This window comes from Vombatus ursinus, unplaced genomic scaffold, assembly GCF_900497805.2.
Source record: "Vombatus ursinus unplaced genomic scaffold, bare-nosed wombat genome assembly UNPS02014791.1, whole genome shotgun sequence".
NCBI lineage: Eukaryota > Metazoa > Chordata > Mammalia > Diprotodontia > Vombatidae > Vombatus > Vombatus ursinus.
This window is the reverse complement of record NW_020954569.1, coordinates 82,076,521-82,097,201: the sequence shown is the minus strand read 5'-3', so window position 1 is coordinate 82,097,201 and position 20,681 is coordinate 82,076,521. Positions and strand designations below refer to the sequence as shown.

At 36.8% G+C, this 20,681-nt stretch overlaps 1 protein-coding gene across 2 annotated transcripts in view; it reads left to right on the top strand.

Moving 5' to 3' along the window:
• NPR3 (natriuretic peptide receptor 3) overlaps window positions 1-20,681 on the top strand; it is a 77,178-nt gene that overhangs the window by 42,551 nt on the left and 13,946 nt on the right. For both annotated transcript variants that reach the window (XM_027868754.1, XM_027868753.1), the window contains exon 4: window positions 12,817-12,952. In XM_027868754.1, the coding sequence (XP_027724555.1) occupies window positions 12,817-12,952 (136 nt within the window). The remainder of the gene's footprint in view (window positions 1-12,816; window positions 12,953-20,681) is intronic.

Here is a 20,681-nt window from a genome sequence, read left to right as displayed (position 1 = left end):
ATAAATAAACAAATAAATTAATGTGTGTGTGTGTGTGTATCAGTATCATGTGGATGATAAGCAAGCAAGAGAGGCTGAGAAGGATTGGTTAGACAATCAGGAGGAGAAGGGGATTGGGGAGACCTTCTGCAGAACTTGGTGTATGAGATGAGTCTTGAAAGATCCAAGGATGTATGTAGATATGGTTTGAAAATGGTGGTTGAGTAAATATTAATTGTTCTAATAATTGCTCACATTTATATAGTGATTTATGTTTCACAGAACACTTTCCTCATGTGTCTGTGAAGTAAACAAAGCAAGTATTATTATCTCCATTATAAAGATAAAGAAAGTTTATGACTTTCCCATAGTTACACAGCTAGTAAATGTCAGAGCCAAGATTTGAACCCAGCACTTCTGACAGACAAGTCTTGACCTTTTCCCATTGTACCTTTAATAATAATAGTGGATGACTTTGGGTTGCTGTTGTTGGGATGACATATGAAAGCCATGTTAAATGGTTAGTCTTACTATAGTCTGTAGAATGAATTGGAGATGGGGAAAGAATGAGGGTAGTCATTTTTGAACTGTTGCCTGCTCCTGGGAAAAATAATTTAAATTCCTTTCACCTATATACATCTTCCAAACCTTTATTTTCACTTCTCTTTTTTTGGTCTCACCCACAAGTTTTTTCATGTTAGATTTTGAAACTAGTCCCAATTCCTAGTGAAATTTATAGTTCCATCTGATTTAGTTTATTCATTCCTACATAAAGCTTTCTTCTTTAGTATTCTATCATCATCAATAAATAAGTAAATAAGTATAGAATGTCTGCTTTGTGTATTACACTGATTGGATATTATAGGGATTTACGTAGTGTGAAGAAGACACCATCTGTATCATCTAAGACTTTACAATCTAAGATAAATCAGCAGCATATTCCTTGTGCTAACAAAGGGGCATGAATTCAGGCATATACTGAAGTGTAGATGACAGTTACACATAGAATAACATACTCATAATATTTGCAATCAAGGGACAGAGAATAGAAGCTAGGGTTAGTTATAGGCAAGAGTTGATTCCTGTTTCTTTTTTTTAAATTTTTTTTTTTCTGGGAAGTCTTCAAGGATGTGGGATTTTGGTTCTGCTTTCTGGGAGGTAAGGGAAGAAGGGAGTTGTTGCATGGATATATGCCTAACTTAGCGGTAGTAAAATAGTAAATAGAGGTTCAGAAAGCAGAGGAGTCTTGCATAGCTACAGGGACATGGAAGAAGCAGAGTGAGTGTATTTGATGGTTTGGGTAAAATTATGTCTAAGGATTTTAGGGGATCACAGTTGAAGACAGGAGGCATAGGGTGACAGAGGCTGGTATATCTCAGGTGAAAGATTGACTAGATGATTCCTTAGTTCTCTTTCATCTCTAAAAAATGCGATTCCAGAATGATCAGGGGTTGTTTAAAGTGTGGCTGAAAAGAATATTTTGCAGTATTGTAGAAATGATAATGAAACAGTGATGGCAGACATGATATAAAAAGCAAAATACAGAGCTATATTCAGTTGAACAATGATGTGAGCAGAATCAGGAGTACAATTTCTACAATGACAGCACTAAAAACATACAACTTTAAAAGCTATAAAAACTATGACTAGTACAGTAACCATTCATGATTCCAGAGCAGCAGTGATAAAACATGTTCTGCATGGCAGAGAAGTGGTAGATTTAGGTACAGAATGGGCACAGAATGAGACATACACAGACATATGTGTGTATACACACAAACATGCACATATATATGTATGTATATACATATATGGAATTTGTTTTGCCTGATGGTATATTTGTTACAAGAAATTTGTTTTTTCTTTTTTTTTTCCAATAGGATGGAGTGAGAGGGAGAGAAAAATGATTTCTGTGAATTTTTTAAAATAGGCAGAGGTAGTGATCTGAATTATTGCATGCACTTTCAGATGAGGCCACTGTATTATTAGTTTTATTTACCTGTTTTACTTTGTGACGAGACTTCTCTTGAAGTGGGAGTAACCTGTTAATGTAGTAATATTAAAAAAAATCAATAAAACTGAAAATGACAAAAGAAAAGAATATAAGTCAGGAATGGCTAGAACTGCTTATTCAGGAAGATGGTGTCATGTTTATAGATGATGAAGAAAAAGCAGAACAACTCAACTTTGATTTTGTTTCCGTCTGCCCCATTGGAGAGGACCTTCAAACTGGAAAAAATAGAACAATCTTGACTAATGTAGAACTGAATCTTCAGGTAGTTGAAGAGATAGTGAGATGGTACCTAAATAGGTGGAGGTCCCTAGGCCCAGACAGTTGTTGTTACTGACACATGACTAGAAACTTTTGAGAAAACATGAAAAACAGAAAATGTGTGAGAAAACTGGAGATACACAAATGATGCTCCAATTTTTGAAAAATGGCAAAAAGTAGGAACCATGTATGAATAATTTGTTATTGAGCTCTGAAAAAATATAGAATGGATTAGTAAATAGATGATTTGTGAGACTAGAAAAGGAAGCAGTGATCATTGGGAGACACCATTAATTAGCTAAGAGCAAGTCTTGGCAAACACACACACACACACATACACACATACACACATACACACATACACACTTTTCTGAAAGCTTTACTTGGCTCATTGGTTCTACAAACAGCTTTTGTTGTTCAGTCATTTCAGTCATGTCTAACTCTTCATGACCCCATTTGGGGTTTTTGTGACAAAGATACTGGAGTGGTTTGTCATTTTACAGATGAGGAACTTAGGCAAATAAGGTTAAGTGACTTGCCCAGGGTCACACAGTTGTAGTAACTGTCTGAGGCCAGATTTGAGCTGACAAAGGTGAATCCTTCTGATTTCAGGTGCAGTGCTCTATCCACTGCTCTACCTAGCTGCCCATTCCATCAATAGTTGTAGAATACTGTTGGGATGCCACTAGCATATTTTTGTTGTTGTTGTTGTTGTTTTTTACAAAGTTTTGTTACGTATGTGGCTGGCCTTTGACGTATCCCGGCTGTGTGGGACTGAGCAAGTTACTTAATTTCTCAATCTTGTAGGCAGTTCTCTGAGACTGTCCAGTGTAGAGAAGACACAGACATGCCCAGGTAGAGGAAGATCTTCACTAGAAGCTCTCTCCGGATATGAAATCACAGACACAATTCTCCATTCCTTTTTCCATGTGGATTTCTGCAAGACGTTTGAAAAGGACTCTATGAAGTCCTTGTGGACATAGGAGGAAAGAGCATCCGACTGGGAATCTGGTGACACATTGACACTAGTCCTGACTCTGCTGCTAACCAGCTATGCCACCTTGTCACTTAAATTCTGGAACTTTAGGTCTTTATTTGTAAAATGGCATACTTGGACTAGATGATCTTTAAGGTCCTTACTGGCTTTAAAAGTCCATGCATCTAAGATGGAGAAATGTTTGGCTGAATAATTATAAAGTTAGGTAGCATTGTAGGTAGTTGAAATTTTAACCTAGAGAATATTAATTATTGATTGATATTAACCTAGAGGGAGGTCTCCAGTGTAATGTAACAAGGCTTTTTCCTCAGGCCTGACCTATCTGAGTTTTGTTGCCATCAATAATCCAATCTCCTGCACTGTTCAAACTATGTCTGTACATACTGTATTTATATTAAGTATTATACTGTCTATAAATACTGTCTTTAGCTCTGCTGTCCACATTTTGAGATAACCATTTACAAACTAGAGAGCATGCAAAAGAAGGTGACTGAGATCATGAGGGGAGTTGGGAAATCACATCTATAACGAAAACAGTTGAGGAAACTAGGAATGTTTAGAGGACCTATCTTCAAATATTTGAAAGATTAGTGTGTAGGCTCAGTCTTTCTTCTAGAAGGTATGATGAAGAACAATTAGGGGATCTTACAGTAACTCACATTTCCGATAAATAGAAGGAAGAACTTGGGGACAATTAAAACTATTCCACTGTGAAACAGAACACCTTTTAAGTAGTGAACACTCTGTCACTGGAAATGTTAAAGCAGAGTCTGTTGGAGGTGTCATAAAAGTGTTACCAGAGGCTGTGCTGGATGACTTTTAAAGTTTTTTGTTAAATTGAATTTGACCTCGAGAAACACAAAAATAGTCATTTTTGTGGACAGTCATTTATTTCATGGCTTATTTTTGTTCTTCATCATTTGCTGCCATATGTGAAAATAGATTGCTGAGTTGCTCCTTTTCCCCTAGTTAGTAATTTCATCCTATTTGTCTTTTTGCTTCTTCACTTTCACAAGGTTGAAAATTTGCATACTAATCACCTCATAGAACCATTCTTCAAATTGTTTCCTTCTATTTATTCAAACTACTGATGAAGTATTAAATCTCTATTGGGTCCTGAAAATCACTAGGTGATAAAATGCTCTTAGATTAATAGTGAGTCATTGAAAACTGTTTCTGGATTTAGGACCTCAAAAGTAATTTCTTATCTCCTAATAAGATCATAGGATTTTGAAAATCTCTCTCATTTTGCAAATGAAGAAATTAAGACTTATAAAGGTTAAGTAATTTACCCTAGGCTACAAAGTAGCTGAGACTAAATTTTTCTACAATTCCAAATCCAGTGCTTCTTGTATAATACCATGCTGCCTCTCTAAGTAACAGAATTCACTAGGCTTCTTCCTTCTCTTTTATTGAGTCTTTCTTTGGGATCGGAATCAAAACTCCTCTATTAAAAGTCAAGATGCATGTCACTTTTTTCTTTTGTGAATCTCTAGGTTTTTCCTTTAGCAGCTTTGTGGATTTTTCAGTTACTTGAAGCTCAACTTCATTCTAGTGATCATTTCATTGACATTTTGGTAGTCATTATTGTTTTCTGTTCTGCTTATTTCAACTCAGCATTAGTTCATGGGAAATCTCATGTTTCTCGGAATTCCTTCTGTTTGATGTTTCATACTGCAAAAGAATGTTCTGTTCCATTCACATATCATATTTGTTTTTGTTTTGTTTTTCCATCCATTTCCCCAGTTGATGGGCACAGACTCTGTTTTCTGCTTCTTGCTACCACAGAGAGTGCCACTATACATATTTTGATATATGTTGTACCTTTGTTCCTGTTTTTGACTTCTGTAGGATCTCTGAGTCAAAGAATATAGATATTTGAGCCACTTTTCTTGCGTGATTCCAGATGTATGTCCAGAATGGTTGGATCTCTTCACCGATTTATAGCAACATCAGCGCATCAGTGTACCTGTCTTCCCACAATGCCATAATATTACACAAATGAGTTTATCTCCTCAACTGATGTTATACTTGGCTTCTATATCACTCTTCTTGGCAAAGTGTTTGGTGATTGAGGTCATCTCTAGGCTCTTTTGGTCACCTTATGATGATAATAACTTTATATTGATTAAAATTCTTAGGAAATGATTACAATTTCTGTCAGCATTTTTTCTTCCTTCCATTTTCCATTTTTGGTGTTGATAGCTTGTTTAACTAGGTCAAGTTGGAGTTGTTTTAGTTGTATATCTTTTTCTTTTTTGATCATTACTCTTTTAACAAGTCAGTTGTGTTATTATATACAGGAAATTTATTTGAAAATTGCCTCCCTAACCAGTCGATTGTTGTCTATTAACCTATAGTCTATTTCATTTTTATGGGGTTTTTTTGGCCATGGTGACTTACAAAATAGATAAATATGCAAAATGACTTTCAGTCATACTCTCATTAAAAGAAAATATATTGGTATGGCAACATTTTTAATTGTAAAGATGTATTTACTTGGACTAGTAATGTATCTTTTGGGGACCTTAGTTTCCTTATCTGTAAAATGGAGGAGATGGGACTAGATGAAGCCAAAGTACTTTTCCAGCTCTAAGATTCTATTCCTTCTTTCAGTTATTCATCAGTGCCCTCAATCACTTCCTAGGTGATTACTAATTCACATTAAGATGGATTTCAGTCATTGTTCAAGTATAGAAGTTTGCTTCAATGACTATTGAACAAATGAGAAGCTGTAGATTATTCAAAGGGTAATATCATATTTAGGGCAGCTAGGGAGTGCAGTGGATAGAGCACTGGGACTGGAGTCATGAAGATCTGAATTCAGCTCTGGCCTCGGACACTTACTAGCTGTGTGACTTTGGGGAAGTCACTTACTGTTTAGTTAAGTTTCCTCATCTGTAAAATGAGTTGGAGAAGGAAATGGCAAACCATTCTAGTATCTTTGCCAAGAAAACCCCAACTGAAGTCATGAGGAGTCAGACACGATTGAACAACAACAAAAATATTATATTTGGCCTTGTGGGTACACATCAAAATCACCATTAATTCTTGAAAACAATTGTTAATTGCAAATATAGAGTCTTTGCCTGAGTTTTAAAGCCTTGAACAATTAGCACTGGTTATTCTTTTAAAGACTTACAATTTCATTGATGTAGAGAACTCCTGATTTGGATCAATGTGAATCAGCACCTTAGCTGTAACCTTTAGTCTTAGAATATTGTCTGTGATAATGAGAAGCTGGTTAAATGACTTGCTGTTTGTGACCAATATATGTCAGATACATGACTTGCAGCCAGTGCATCCTGGCTGTAATGTTGCCTCCCAATCCACCATACCACACTACCATCAAAAGTTGTAATTCAGTAGGAACAAATGTAAAGTCTTATGCTTGGGTTCAAAACCTCAACTTCATAAGAATAAAATGGGGGTATGACCTCCCCTCCAAAAAAACTGGGGGTTTTTAGCAGATGCTAAGCTCAATATGAGTCACTAGTGTGATCTGACTACCAAAAAAGCTAATGCACTCTTGAGTTGTATTGAAGGAGGCACAACTTCTAGAAGCAGGAAGGTGATAATCCCATTTAGGATCCTCTACAACACTAGAAGTTGTTTTAATGACATGGTATTCAACCTTACAAGTTTAGTTTTACTTTTTGTTCCTGTTTTCCTTACATTCAATTAAAAATTATACTTGTAGCAACCGAAGTGATCCCTCCCCCCCCTTTTTTTTCCTCTCTGGGATTCAGACAATATTTTTTAAAGTCTTATTCATGCTAACAAAAAAAAAAAAAGATTTCCTTCAAAGGCATACATAGTTGGTAGCTTAATAGTTACTTAGCTTAATGACTAACTTTCTTCCTAGGAGTAATTTAGGTGCTTCAGGAGTTACAAGGATTAAAAAATAAATGAATACTGATAATGGTACAGGCATGCTATATAAGGAATAAGGAGGGTTGGCCCTGCTCTTGGCCCCGGGAAGCTGGGTGACCTAAGCTACTTCTCTCAGTTTTCTTAGATATAAAATAAGAAAGTTAAATCAGGTCACCTCTAAAGGCTTTTTTCAGCTTTGTGATTTATGATTCCCCCAAGCCACTAAGGGCAGTTAAAATAATCCATCCATCTATCTGTTTACTAATAGAAAAGAAATTAACCACATGTAGAGGAGACTGGCTCATATCACAATGGATCCTTTTTGAAGTAAAGCCTAGTCTATGCCACTTTCAAAAATCAGTGGAAGTTCCCATATCTAAGCCATAACCCTACTATGTCTGGAATACTGCATGCTATATTGGAAGCTATACAGCAATAAATAATACTACTTTGTGTTTTTATAGTGCTTCATATTGAACCGTATTATAGAATTTCAGGGAAGATAATTATTTTCAGTTGCTCAAGGAAATGGAACAGTTTTTTTTTTTATGAGGATAGGTAGAATAAAGAATTAGTATCCACCAAGGCCAAGAAGAAATAGAATTCAAATCAAGAAAGGTATAGCTATAAGGAAACAAGTATATATCAACTGGGTTTGAGTCCTGGCCTCAACCCTTCCAATTGATATGGCTATGGGTAAGATCTTTAACCTCACAGAGCCTAGTTTTCTCATTTATAAAATGAGTATTACAATAATTGCAATGACCACCTTAAAGTATTGTGAGAAAAGTGCTTTGCAAAGTTATATGTAAATATTAGCTGTTATTATTAGTAGAGCATAAATTGAAAGGAATAATAACCAGAAAAACAATTTTAAGATAATTTCGAGGAAATACCAGTTTGCAGATCTCATCAGTGAGAGGCAAATAGGTGGCCCAGTGAATAGAGCACTGAATAGAGTCAGGAAGAAGTAAATTCAAATCCAGCCTCAGACACTTGCTAGTTGTGTGACCCCAGGCAAGTCACTTCACCTCTGTTTGTCTTAATCCACTGGGGAAGGAAATGGTGAATAATTCCAGTTTCTTTGCCAAGAAAACCCCACGGACAGTATGGTCCACAGGGTCACGAAGAGTCGTACATGACTAAACAATTGAAGAAGAACAACTAATTTGCTATACTATCTCCTACACTTGAATTGCTTATCCCTTTGTCCTGATCATGCCTTGTCAACCCCAGCTTCGGATCACCCACAATGTTCTCCTCCTGAAGTTCCTTGCCCAGGCTGCTGAATAGAACTGGAGAAAATAATTGGGTCCATTATAAACTTAGATTACATAATCTTAACTGGGCCCCACTGAAGCAAGGCAATCCTTTTTATATCCATAATAAATTCAATATTCTACTCACCACAACGTTTATTTCACACCTTTTCATCCATCTTCAAGCTTCTCAAGGCACCACTCCTCCTACCCTCTCAGCAGAGGGCCTTGCCTCATATTTCACTGAAAAAAAGAAGCTATTTGCCAAGAGCTCCTTCTTTACCTTTCTTGATCTTCTCAGATCTCTCAGATGTCTTCCCCAGTACCTCCACTTTCAGTCTTGTCTCTCAAGGAAAACACGGCCCTTCTCCTTGACAAGACAGATCACTTTGTGTGTACCCTTGGCCCCATCCGCTCCTGTGTTCTCTAGTAGATGTTCCTCCTATCATCACTACTCTTTCTCTAACCATCAGTCCCTCCCTAGTGACTCTTTTGCTGCTGTCCACAAACTAGCCTGAGTCTCCTCTCTCCTAAAAAATCTTTACTTGACCTAACTGTCCCTTCTAACTGTTGCCATAGCTTTCCTCCTGTTCATGGCTACACTCCTTGAGAAAGCCACATACTTGAGGTGCCTCCACCATTTTACAGATGAGGAAGCTGATGCTCAGAGTAGTTAAGTCCATATTCACATTGCCAGTAAGTGCCAGAGGCAGGATCTGAACCCAAATTTTCCCAACTCCAAGTCCAGCACTAAAGTGGTAGCTAAAAGAAAGGATAGCTCATGGCTACTTATTTGGAAAGTCTGATGAAGGATTTGGCAGAATTCAGACATCATCTATCCAAAGGAAAGAAGAAAAAGCATTTTTATAGGAATTTGGTCATTTTGCATTATGTTTCTTATGATAAGCATAAGCAAAAGGACTACTACAAATATAATTACAGCTTATGTACCAGCTCCTGTGGGGGAAGTGTATTCCAGACATTGAAGAGTGGCCAGAGCAAAGGTGAAGAGATAGGAGATGGGCCGTTGTGTGTGGGGAACAGAGGATAGACCAACCAGTTTGTCTGGATTGCCGAGTATGAAGAAAAGAGTAATATAAGATAACCATGGAAAGATTTAGCTGGGCAAGGCTGAAGAGAGTTTTAAATGCTAAAGAGAGGAGTTTATAGTTGATTTTAGAAGCAATCAGGGAACCACTGGAGTTGATTGCATAGGGGAGTGACATAATCAGATCTGTGCTCAAGGACAATCACTTTGGCAGCAATATTGAGGATGAACTTGGAATGTGGAGACACATGAGGTAATTAAAAGGCCATTGTGGTAACTAGGCTAGAGGTTAGGAAGGGATTTGTAAACTGAAGGCATTGGACTAGATGGTTTCTAAAGTCCTTCCAACTCTCGGTGTGTCTCAGGCTATTTGTACCCTCCTCCTTACCCCTACTGATTCCCTTCCTTTCCCCAATCCCCCAGATCCACAGGCATCCTGGGGCAGAAAGTGAAGGCTGCATTTCAGCCTCAGCCTCTGCCTCTGCTTCTGCAGAGCTGGGGTGATCCAAGGTTGTATCTTCAGGGTAGAAAAACAGATTGTCCCATTGACCGTCATACTGCTATGACAGGGGAGGACCCACCCTCTCCTCCTTATCATTACTGTCCTTCACAAATACCTCTCATTCTTCGTGGTGTGGGAGTTTAGGAGGTGGACTTTTTTCTGAGGATTCTTTGCAAACATTTTATAGAAGCCAGGAAATTTGTATCCTCACCAAAAGTTGGCAGCTAGGGATTTACAGTAAGAAGACAGCTACCATATTATTTGTTTAAGAACATGTGAATACTACAAAGTAAGAGCCAGGCAGGATCTGACATTGCTTGTAATTTAGGTAGCTTTCTTCTAATAAACACCCAGTGATTTACAAGTGTTCTCCTCTAGATCTGAGCATCCCAGGGAGTTAGTGACAAGGATTATTAACTCCCACTTTAGAGAACAGCTGAGAGGCATCATTCTTTGCTTATATGAGGAAAGTTGCTAACAAGCATTAAGGAATTCTCCTGACTATGAGATTGTTTTATGAGACAGAGACAGAGAGAGACAGAGATTACCATTTGGCCCTCAAAATGATCTATTTCATAAGTTACTACCCCTCACTCACTGCTCAATAAATTACTGCCCTATCCTGCATTATATGGTGTAGCTGATGAATGTTATTAGTAAAGAAGCCAAATGATGAAAATCCCATTCTTTCCAGTAAGTAAGGATATTGACTAAGTTGTTCCTTATAACTAGCAAGAGTCAACCCAGGAGAAATAGGATAAAACTATGGATAACCTATATTAGATATGGTCGAACTTTGAAATGTTGAAGCATGATCCCATTTCTACCATGAAATTTCCTCAATTTGAATGTAAGAGAGATAATGAATCCCATTTCATTCCAATGATAAACAATTAGTTACATAGCACAAATATTTATCATTCCTGAGTTTGACTATCACCATTGGCTATTTATCTATTCATTTATATAATCTCTGCATTTCTATGATTATTCTGTTTGTCTTTTACATCACTATTGTACGGCTTAGATGGTAAATTCCTCTAACATTCGCATTATATCTCTTTAACTTGATTTGGACAGCATTCAGCATCAGCCAGATCAATTTAGGTGCTTAGGAAAGACTTATTTGTAATAGTTGAGGAAATATTTTCCGGGACTGAGAGGCATGAAGTTGGTGAACAGGTTACCTAGAGGATCTCTTCCTGATGCCAATGAAAATAATACAATATGTATTCATACTAATGGCTTAGGTGCTGTCTCACTTAGAAATTATTTCTAATTTCCTTATGGTCCCATGATCTACCTGCAAAGAGAGCTTAGGACTACTTGATGTTGAAGTGTTTTTTATCTTTTTTCCCCATTTTTCTTTTTGTTCTTCCAATTACTTTTTTTCTTCTTTAAACTTCAAATTTCCAGTACCTATAATGTGTTTCTTCCATTAAAAAGCAAACGTAAGTGTGAGGATTTGCTACTTGTGAAAGAGTCTCAACACTAGGATTTTGCTTCTGGCTTGAGGCCTATGAGGTAGGTGTTATGATAGACTTCTGGTAGCAAGCAGTGCTGCTAATGGGGTCTCCACCCACAGCTGGCCTCACCTGTGCTAATTGTGTCCCTAGAGGGAAGGAGAAAACTAGATGTTTTGTAGAGAAAGTGTCAGATTTACTTGCAAATTAAGGTAGGATTTGAATATAGTACTAGAATTGAGAATCCATGTAGCCTGTTTTCCTTCAGCATTAAACCCTTCACCCTATTTATTTTCTATTCTTTGTATATTTTTATTAGAAGCATGCTGTTTTTCTCAATAGAATGCAAAAACCTTGAGCCCAGGTGGTATTTCACTTTTGTCTTTTTATCCCCACATGGTAGAGGGCCAGATACATAGGAGATGCTTGTTGATCAATTGATTAATTGATTAATCAGGAGAAACAAGACACAAGTATTTTCATGTACAGTAATTGTATATATATATGGCACAGGAAGTTCCAAAATTGTAGAGAGCAAGAATGGAGATACCACAAGAAGAGAGGAGCTTCCACCTAGGGGACTTTTAAAAAATTGGAATTGTTAGAGTGTATGAATCCTCTTCTCAGATGTTAACATGAAGACTCATGATGTAACTCAACTGCATTTGTTAAAATTTAACTGTAGTTATTAATCTTTTCATACAATCTGTAAGACTTATTGCTCCACCGGAAATTTCATGATTTCTTGGACAATCTGCACACTAAGTTCACAAAAGTTAATTTTACACCAGTCAGTGTTGCCCCTTTGCCCCTCTTTTTTTCCTTAGAGTGTAGTCTCAATGTGATTTGAGACAGTGACTTGAGCTTAACATCTTGTGTTGGAAACTTGGAGATTTACTCTCATCCCTCCCAGAGAGCCACTCAATAGCTGTCACAATGGTAGAATCCAAATATTTATTTGATGACTAAGCTTAGGCATCATAGTACTGTGCAGGAGGGGAAGAGTTCTCAGGAACTTTAAAGCAGGAATGATACACCTTAGGAGAAGCTAAGTGGTGCCGTGGATATAGAGTGCTGGGCCTGGAGTCAGGAAGACTCATCTTCCTGAGTTCAAATCCGGCCTCCGAAACTTACTAGTTGTGTGACCCTGGACAAGTCATTTAATCCTGTTTGCCTCAGTTTCATCATCTGTAAAATGAGCTGGAGAAGGAAATGGCAAACCACTCCAGTATCATTACCAAGAAAATCCCAAATGTCATGAAGAGTCAGACACAATTGAAAACGACTGAACAACAAAAATATATCATATACCTTAGTTTCTCTAGATCTAAAATGGGGGCAATGATCACGATCATTGTTAATATTCATAAAGAGAAATGATTTGGCACTAGGTCCCAGCTAACTGATATTATTACCCTTTCAGGTTAACATGTTTGTGGAAGGATTCCATGATGCCATTCTTCTTTATGGTCTGGCTTTACATGAAGTGCTGAGGGCTGGCTATAGCAAGAAGGATGGAGGAAAAATCATTCAGCAGACTAGGAACAGAACATTTGAAGGTATGAATTCATTGTAGCATTCAGAAAGGAGATGTAAAATTTGAGATCTAATCCCCGCTCTGTTATTAAATCTGTGACCTCTGGCAAGTCATCTGACCTCTTTTGTCCCATTTTTCTTATCTTAAAATGTGATTAATAATAGACTTATAGCCTACTTCATGTATAGCCTACTTCAGACCTATTGCAAAAACCAATTAAGTTATTCGAACAAGTGATACACAATTAAAGATGTCACGATTTTTAATATTATTTACTAGGCTGGAAGGCTATTCTTTTGTAAAAATGTTTGTAGCTCCAAGTTTCATTCATATTGAGACAGAATTATCAACTCACAGACTCTGACTTAAGTAAAGATCCCTCAAGGCTACTAGTCAAGAATCTCCTCTAATCTCCAATGTCACCATGAAGTAGTCTGCTTTTTATTTCTCTTGGTATTCCATTTTTGTGTCTGGAAAAAGGAGGCAAATATTACTTCCTGTCTGAAAGGTGATTATTTTAATGTAAATCAGTCCAGTGTATTCTACCAGTCTGCCTAGGGTTCCCAAGTGCTTTAGAAAGTCATGTTTGTTTTGTTTTGTTTTTTGTTTGTTTGTTTGTTTTTGGCTCTAACCAGAATGAGGAGAGTTGCCCTAGGGTACAGCACACAGTCTAGGGTTGCAATGGAGGGCATACAACAAGAGACATCAATTAATATTGCTTCTTACAAATACATGTAAGTTTTATACCAAAACTCCCACTTATCATGATGCAGAGCTATTCACTTTGTGGTGTTGACTCACATGTTGCAGTAAAAGTTCAAAACTTCCCCTGAATGGTTAAGTAACAAATAGTCCAGTGGAGAGAGCATAAGATCTGAGTTTAAATCCTGGCTTTACTATTTATTACCCACATGATCTTGGTCAAATTAGTTCATCTCTTTAGACCTAGTTTATTCATTTGAAAAATGAAAGAGTAGTACTAGATGATAGCTTGTTCTAAATCCTGGGATCCTATGTAACTTTCATTCTTTCCGAGACTGTAAAAATACCTTGCCTTAGTCTACTTCTCTATACTTAGTGCTTATATAAAATGTATAAAATAATCTAGATAGATTTTTAAAAATATATTCCTTAGGTAATACTCTCCTCCAAACTCATCGGAGTTGTTAGTCAACGTTAATGCATCTCAATTCTCTTCTTTGTCTTTGAAAATCTTGTACACAGTCCACCTTTTTGATGCACATGGTATTGAGTTTTGAGGATAACATAGAAATTGAGAGGCAGGGTAGTTTAGAGAACTTAGAATCAGGAAAATTCTAAGTTTGAATCTTAGCACTGACCCTTCCTAATTATTGGACCTTGGGCAAATCACCAATCTTCTGTGAGTCTCAGTTTTCTGATTCGTAAAATGAGGAGGACATAATACTTGTACTACCTACCTTATGTCAATTAGAAGGAAAGTGCTTTGTAAAACTTTTGCTATGGATGTGAGAGTTATTACTACCCATTGAGTAATTTCCATTTACTTTTTATGTTTAAAATTAGAGTTATTGAAAATAATCTCTAGATAATCTATATTGACTTCTGTGAGTTTTAAAAATTAATTGATTAGTTTGATACTCATTATTTTTATCTCAACATCTATGCTACATATACAATTGGGTTATAAAGTCTGATGCCTAATTTGTCAATGGTTTTTAAAGATGTCAAATTTAAGCTATGTTATTTCTTATTTTAATATATCTGTGTTTACCAAGAAATCCAATGAAATGCTTAAGAGAATGTAAATATTTCTCTTTGATAACAGAGAGGAATTAATTTAGAAATTTAGAAATTGAAACATAATATTTTCTTTTGCATTGATTTTACAATATGCCCCGAGTATAGTAAATCATGAAGCAGACATTTGCTTTTTCCATTCATATTCTCAGTTAGAAATATGTTTTTGGACAAGTAATTAAGATCAGATCTTAAAAAACAAGCTACAAATAAATCTGCATATAAAAATAGATTTTATTAATGTCTTTTGTTTATATACATTTCTCCATGTATCCTTCCCTTTTTTCCCAGAGAACCATCCTTATAAGAACAAGAAAAACAACAACAAAAATTAATGAAAAAAGAAGGGGAAAAAATCAGTAAAGCCAACCAACCCACTGAAAAAATCTGATGCTATATGCAATATTCCACACCTCTGGACCTCACCTCTGCAAAAGAGTTGAGGGAGGGTTTTTTCCTCATATCTCTTCTTTGGAGCCAAGCTTGGTCTTTACAATTTTGTGATTTCAGTTTCGATTCTTTTTTTGTCTGGTGGTTGTTTTTCCCATTTATATTTTTGTATATTTTTCCCATCTCTGCTTACTTCACTTTGTATCAGTTCATATGTCTGTCTGAGCTTTTCTGTATTTGTCATGTTTATCATTTCTTACAGCACAGTACTATTTAATTAATTCATGTACCAGATTTGTTAGCCATTCCCAAACTTATAAGTGTCTGCTTTGTTTTCTAGTTCTAAGCTAAAACAAAAAAAATGCTGTTATAAATATTTTAGTATAAATGGAATCTTTCTTTTGTCAATGACATTCCTTGGGGTTTATGCCTAGAAATGGAATCTCTAGGTCAATGAATATAGGCATTTTAGTCACTTTATTTGCATTATTCCAAATTGTTTTCCAATATAATAACAATCCACAGCTTCACTAACAATGAATTGGTAGGCCTGTCTTCCCACTGTCTTTCCAACATGGACTATTCCCATATTTTGTTATCAACTTGCTGGGTATAAGATGAAAACTAAATGTTGTTTTGAGTGAACATTATTTAAAACTGGCTGCAAAGTTTTTGCTTTACATAGTTTTTATGAGGAAAACATCTTGTCAGTAAAGTCAACTGGGCTAATTTTTGGACAACATATAGTTTGTCGCTGACCCATACTTGAAGCCTCTCTAGTTTTGTAGAAACTGCCTAGCCCTTGAGAGCCCAGAGTCAGCTGTCTACCATGATGAAGCATCCACATAGGGATTTAGTGAAGAGAATTGTTAGGGAGAAGTGGTGTGGCATAATAGCAAATATGCTAGACTTGGTGTAAAAAGTTGCAAGTTCAAATCCTGGCTTTGACACTTAATTAGCAGTGGGACTGTGAGCCTCAATTTTCTCATTTACAAATTTTCTCAATTTTACAAAATGAGGATAACAATTTTTGTATTAGAACTTATCTTGTAGAATTGTGGTAGGGTAAACACCTTTTAAGCTTTAAAACACTATATAAATCTAAGTTATTCTTATTTGCCCATTACTGCACTATACTTTTTTATTTCCTTTATGCAAGATATTGCATAAGATATTGTTTAAAACACATTATAGCTCATTGGGCCATTGTTTTTCTTTATCTAGGAGAAATAACTTGATTTTTTTATTTTAGGTTTGATGATTACCTGTAATTTTTCTTATTACCCTAATCTCCCCAACCAACACACAAAAATCCTAATCTTTGTTGATTGCCTTGTCTTTATTCTGAGTTGTACAATCAACTAGAGCAGTGGTTTGCAGACTAATTATAAGGAATTGATTGAATTGGAAATTGTCAACTAAGTCATTTAGTAGTTGTTGTTGTTCAGTCATCACGTCCAATTCTTTGTGACTCTATTGGTAGTTTTCTTGGGAAAGATATTGGAGTGGCTTGTCATTTCCTTCTCTCACTGATTTTGCAGATGAGGAACTGAGGCAAACAGGGTTAAGTTGACTTGCCCGGGGTCACATAGCTAGTAAGTGTATGAAGCTAGATTTAAACTCATGAAGATGAGTCTTCCTGATTCCAAGCCCAGTACTCTATCCACTACACCACCTAGCAGCCCCATTCAGTAGTAGCCAGTCCATGTTCCATTGCAATGGCTCTGCCATTAAATAATTCTGTGACCTTGAGCAAGCCAATTGGCTCTTCTGAGCCTCAGTTTCCACATTAATGAATGAGGAGATTGGAATAAAATCATAGACTCATAGTCAGAAAGGAACTCAAGGGGCAGCTAGGTGGTGCAGTGGATAGAGCACTGGCCCTGAAGTCAGAAGGACCTGAGTTCAAATCTGGCCTCATACCAAACACTTGACACTTACTAGCTGTGTGACCCTGGGTAATTTAACCCCAATTGTCTAAAAAAAAATAATAAATTAATTTAAAAAAGAAAGGAATTCAAAGTTCACACCTGAAAATGAATTGCCTCTAAAGGATCCTTGACAAGGATCCTTTCAGTCCACACAAGAATTTCTTCTTAAGTCTTCACAATTTCATTCTTGAGAATTTTCCAGTTCTCTTGGACCAACTTCTGCAAAAGTCTTCAGGTATCTGAAGAGAGGTCATGTGGAAGAGGGATTGAACTTGTTCTGCTGGGCCACAGGGAATAGGGCTGCCAACAGTTGAGCAGCTGATCTGCCTTACTGATAATGTTATCCTTTGGAAGGTGGAGGAAGTAATAAGAGAAAAGATGACCGTTCTTCAGATACTTGAAGACAACTATCATCCCTGCCACCCTTCATGTCTTCTCTTTTTCAAGTTCAATGTCCCTTGGTGGTAACTAATCCTCATATGGCATAGTTTCCAGGCCTCTCACTATTCTGGTCACCCTTCTTGGATATGCTCCAGTTTGTTGATGTCCTTCCTAAAATGTGACGCTTAAAACTGAACATAATACTCCAGATGTGTTCTGAACAGGGCAGAGCAAAGCATAATCCTACTCATTCTGAACATTTTGTCACCCTTAAATCAGGCTAAGGTCACATTAGTTCTTTTGGACGCCATTTCACAGTTTTGACCCGTACTGAGTTTAAAGTCTTTGAGAAGCCCTAGAAGGTTTCCCCCCACATGTATTGTTATTTAGCCATGAATTTACTATTCTGAATTTGTGATTTTTTTTAACCCAAGTGAAATGCTTTTAATTTGCTTGTCACTAATTTTACTGTATCTTTTATTCTTTGTCTCTAGCCTGGGGTCAGGATCTTTGTGGATCCTGATTTTTGTTATGAAACTTTATTTGTCCCTCCCAGCTTCATGTCATCTGTACATTTTATAACTATTCCATCTGTGTCTTTATAACATATTATTTATAAAACAGTTAAACAGAACAGGGGCCAAAAAGAAAACCCTATGGCACCTGGAGACATCTTTACGGATTTATATTGATCAAACTTGGCTCTCTTTGGATTCCAAATCAATCTAACTATACTATCATGCAACTCATATAATTCTATCTGTCTGCAAGGATATAGAATGAGATTTTGCCAGATGCCTTGCTAAAATACAGGCACACTATGTGGATGGAATTTCCATCATCTACTAGAAGAGAATACAGGGTCACCTATATACCATGATTAAGCATTATTATTAGATTTCAGTGGAGGATATTGTTGTTATGGAGGGGCAGTGTGACCTAGTGGGAAATGGGCTATATTAGGTATCAAAAGACCTGACAGGCCAAAAATAAAAAAAGGAAATTGTTCTGGGTGGGATGACTTTTTCTTGATGAACCCTTGCTGGCTTATAGTGATTATTAAGTTCCCTTTCGGAGAATTCATAAATCATCACTTTAAATAATACACTCCAGCATTTTACCACGAATCAAAATAAAGCTTATCAGCCTATGGATTAAAGAATCATCCTCATCTTTTCAAAATTTAGGACAACGTACAATTGACTTTAATCACACACTGACTGTGTGACCCTGAGCAAATCCCTTAAACTCATTGTCCTCAGAGTAACTCTTCTAAATCTCCTATGTAATATAGTTACCACTCTGATTTGCATTGGTGGAGGGAGTTTTCTTATTGAGCATTCATTTCCTCAGCCTTGGGAACTAGACTTATAGATCTAGATGGTCCTCTATGCTCCCACATAACCCACATCCCCACCCCAAAGTACAGCAGCTCATCTCCTAGTCTCCAAGGGTTTTCAAAAACACCTTCTTGAGTCATATCCAAATATTTCTTTTGTCCTCTGGGTTATATTTCTTCCAGGTCTTGTGACTTGAATTTATTCTTAGCAGTTAGGTGCACTCTTATCATCTCTCTTCTTATTTTATATTCCTTTTTACTTATTTTTTTGGTTCTATAAATCTTAAGATCATTCTCTTTTTTAGAGAAATTGGGAATAAAATATGAGTTCATTCTGCCTCTTCCCATCTCCTTTTATTAATCCATCAAATCCACAAATATTTAAATGCCTGCAATGTGCTGATCACTGTGATAGGCCATGTGGAGACAAAGACTATACTTGGAAAAAAAATCCCTATTGGAAAAGAGCTTATGTTCTAATTGAGGAGACAAGAACTGCTTATATAGGCAGGTATTAAATCAATATGATGAGAATAAATAGAAAGTAGTTCAAGTAAACCAGGTGGTTTCCTAAGGGGGGGGCACTAGCATTTGGGGGGGGAAAGGCTTTATGTAGGAGGGAGGGCTTGAGCTGCAACATGAAGGAGTCTCTGAGGCAGAGGTGAGGACGGAGAACATTCTGGACATGGAGGATGGCTGGTGTAAAGGCATGGATATAGACAATGGTGTGTTGTGTGGAAGGAACCAGAGAGAAGGCCAATTTGGATTGATCACAGAGGGAGAGGAATGTATAATGAGGCTGCAAAGATAGATTGGGCCAAGCTGGGTAGAGATTTGAAAGTTAAGCAGAAGAATTTATATTTCATCTTAGAGACAATAGGAAGTCATTGCAGTTTATTGAATAGAGGAGTGATATGATCAGATTTATGCTTACAGAAAATTACTTTGACCCGGTGTGTAGGATGAAATCAAGTGGTGAGAAGCCGGAAGAAGGGAGCTCAATTTGGAGGCTATTGCAATAGTCTAGGCTAGAAATGATGAGAGACTAGGTGAAGGTGGCAGCTAGGTGAGCAGAGAGAAGGTGTTGGATGTGAGAGAAGTTTGGAGGAGAGGGTGGTTTTGAGGAAGAGGAAACAAGTTCTGTTTCGGACTTGTTGAATTTAAGATGTCTCTAATACATTTGAAATGTCCAATAGGCAATTGCTAGTGTGAATTTAAAACTCTGTGGAGAATCCGGGGCTGTATATGTAGATATGCAAGTCATTGGTATAAAGACGATAATTAAACCAGCTGCATCTTTGTACCCACAGTTACGTGGCACAGTGGGTAGAGGGCCAAACCAGAAATCAGGAAGACCTGAGTTCAAATCCAACCTCATTCTGGGCAAGTCACTTAACCCCGTTTGCCTCAGTTTCCTCATTGTAAAATGAGCTGGAGAAGGGAATGATAAACCACTCCAGTTTCTTTGCCAAGAAAATCCCAAATGGGGTCATGTAGAGTCAGACATGACTGAACAACAACATCTTTGTGTTAATCTCATTCTCTTCTTTCATTTTCTTTAGTTTGATCTGAATTTTTAGCATTTTTGATATTCTTTCAGATATATGCTACTCTTAGTTATTCATCCTCAATTACCTGACTTCCTTTTTCTCTGCTTTTAAAAATTTTTGTTAGTACATGAATTCCTTGAGACTTAGATCTCTTTAGACAATCCCTCCTCCTTGAAAGAATGTAAAGAATGATAAAACCCTGATCAAACTGATACCTGATAAGAATTCTAAGGACATGACAAAAAGTGATTTTTAAAGCTATATGGGTAGCAATAGGAAAATTCGTTGCTTTCCTCCCCAAAACAACGCTTCTTTCAAATGTCTTTATTTCTTTTAAAGATACCACCATTCTTCCAGTCTCCAGGGTTAAAAATTGAGTGT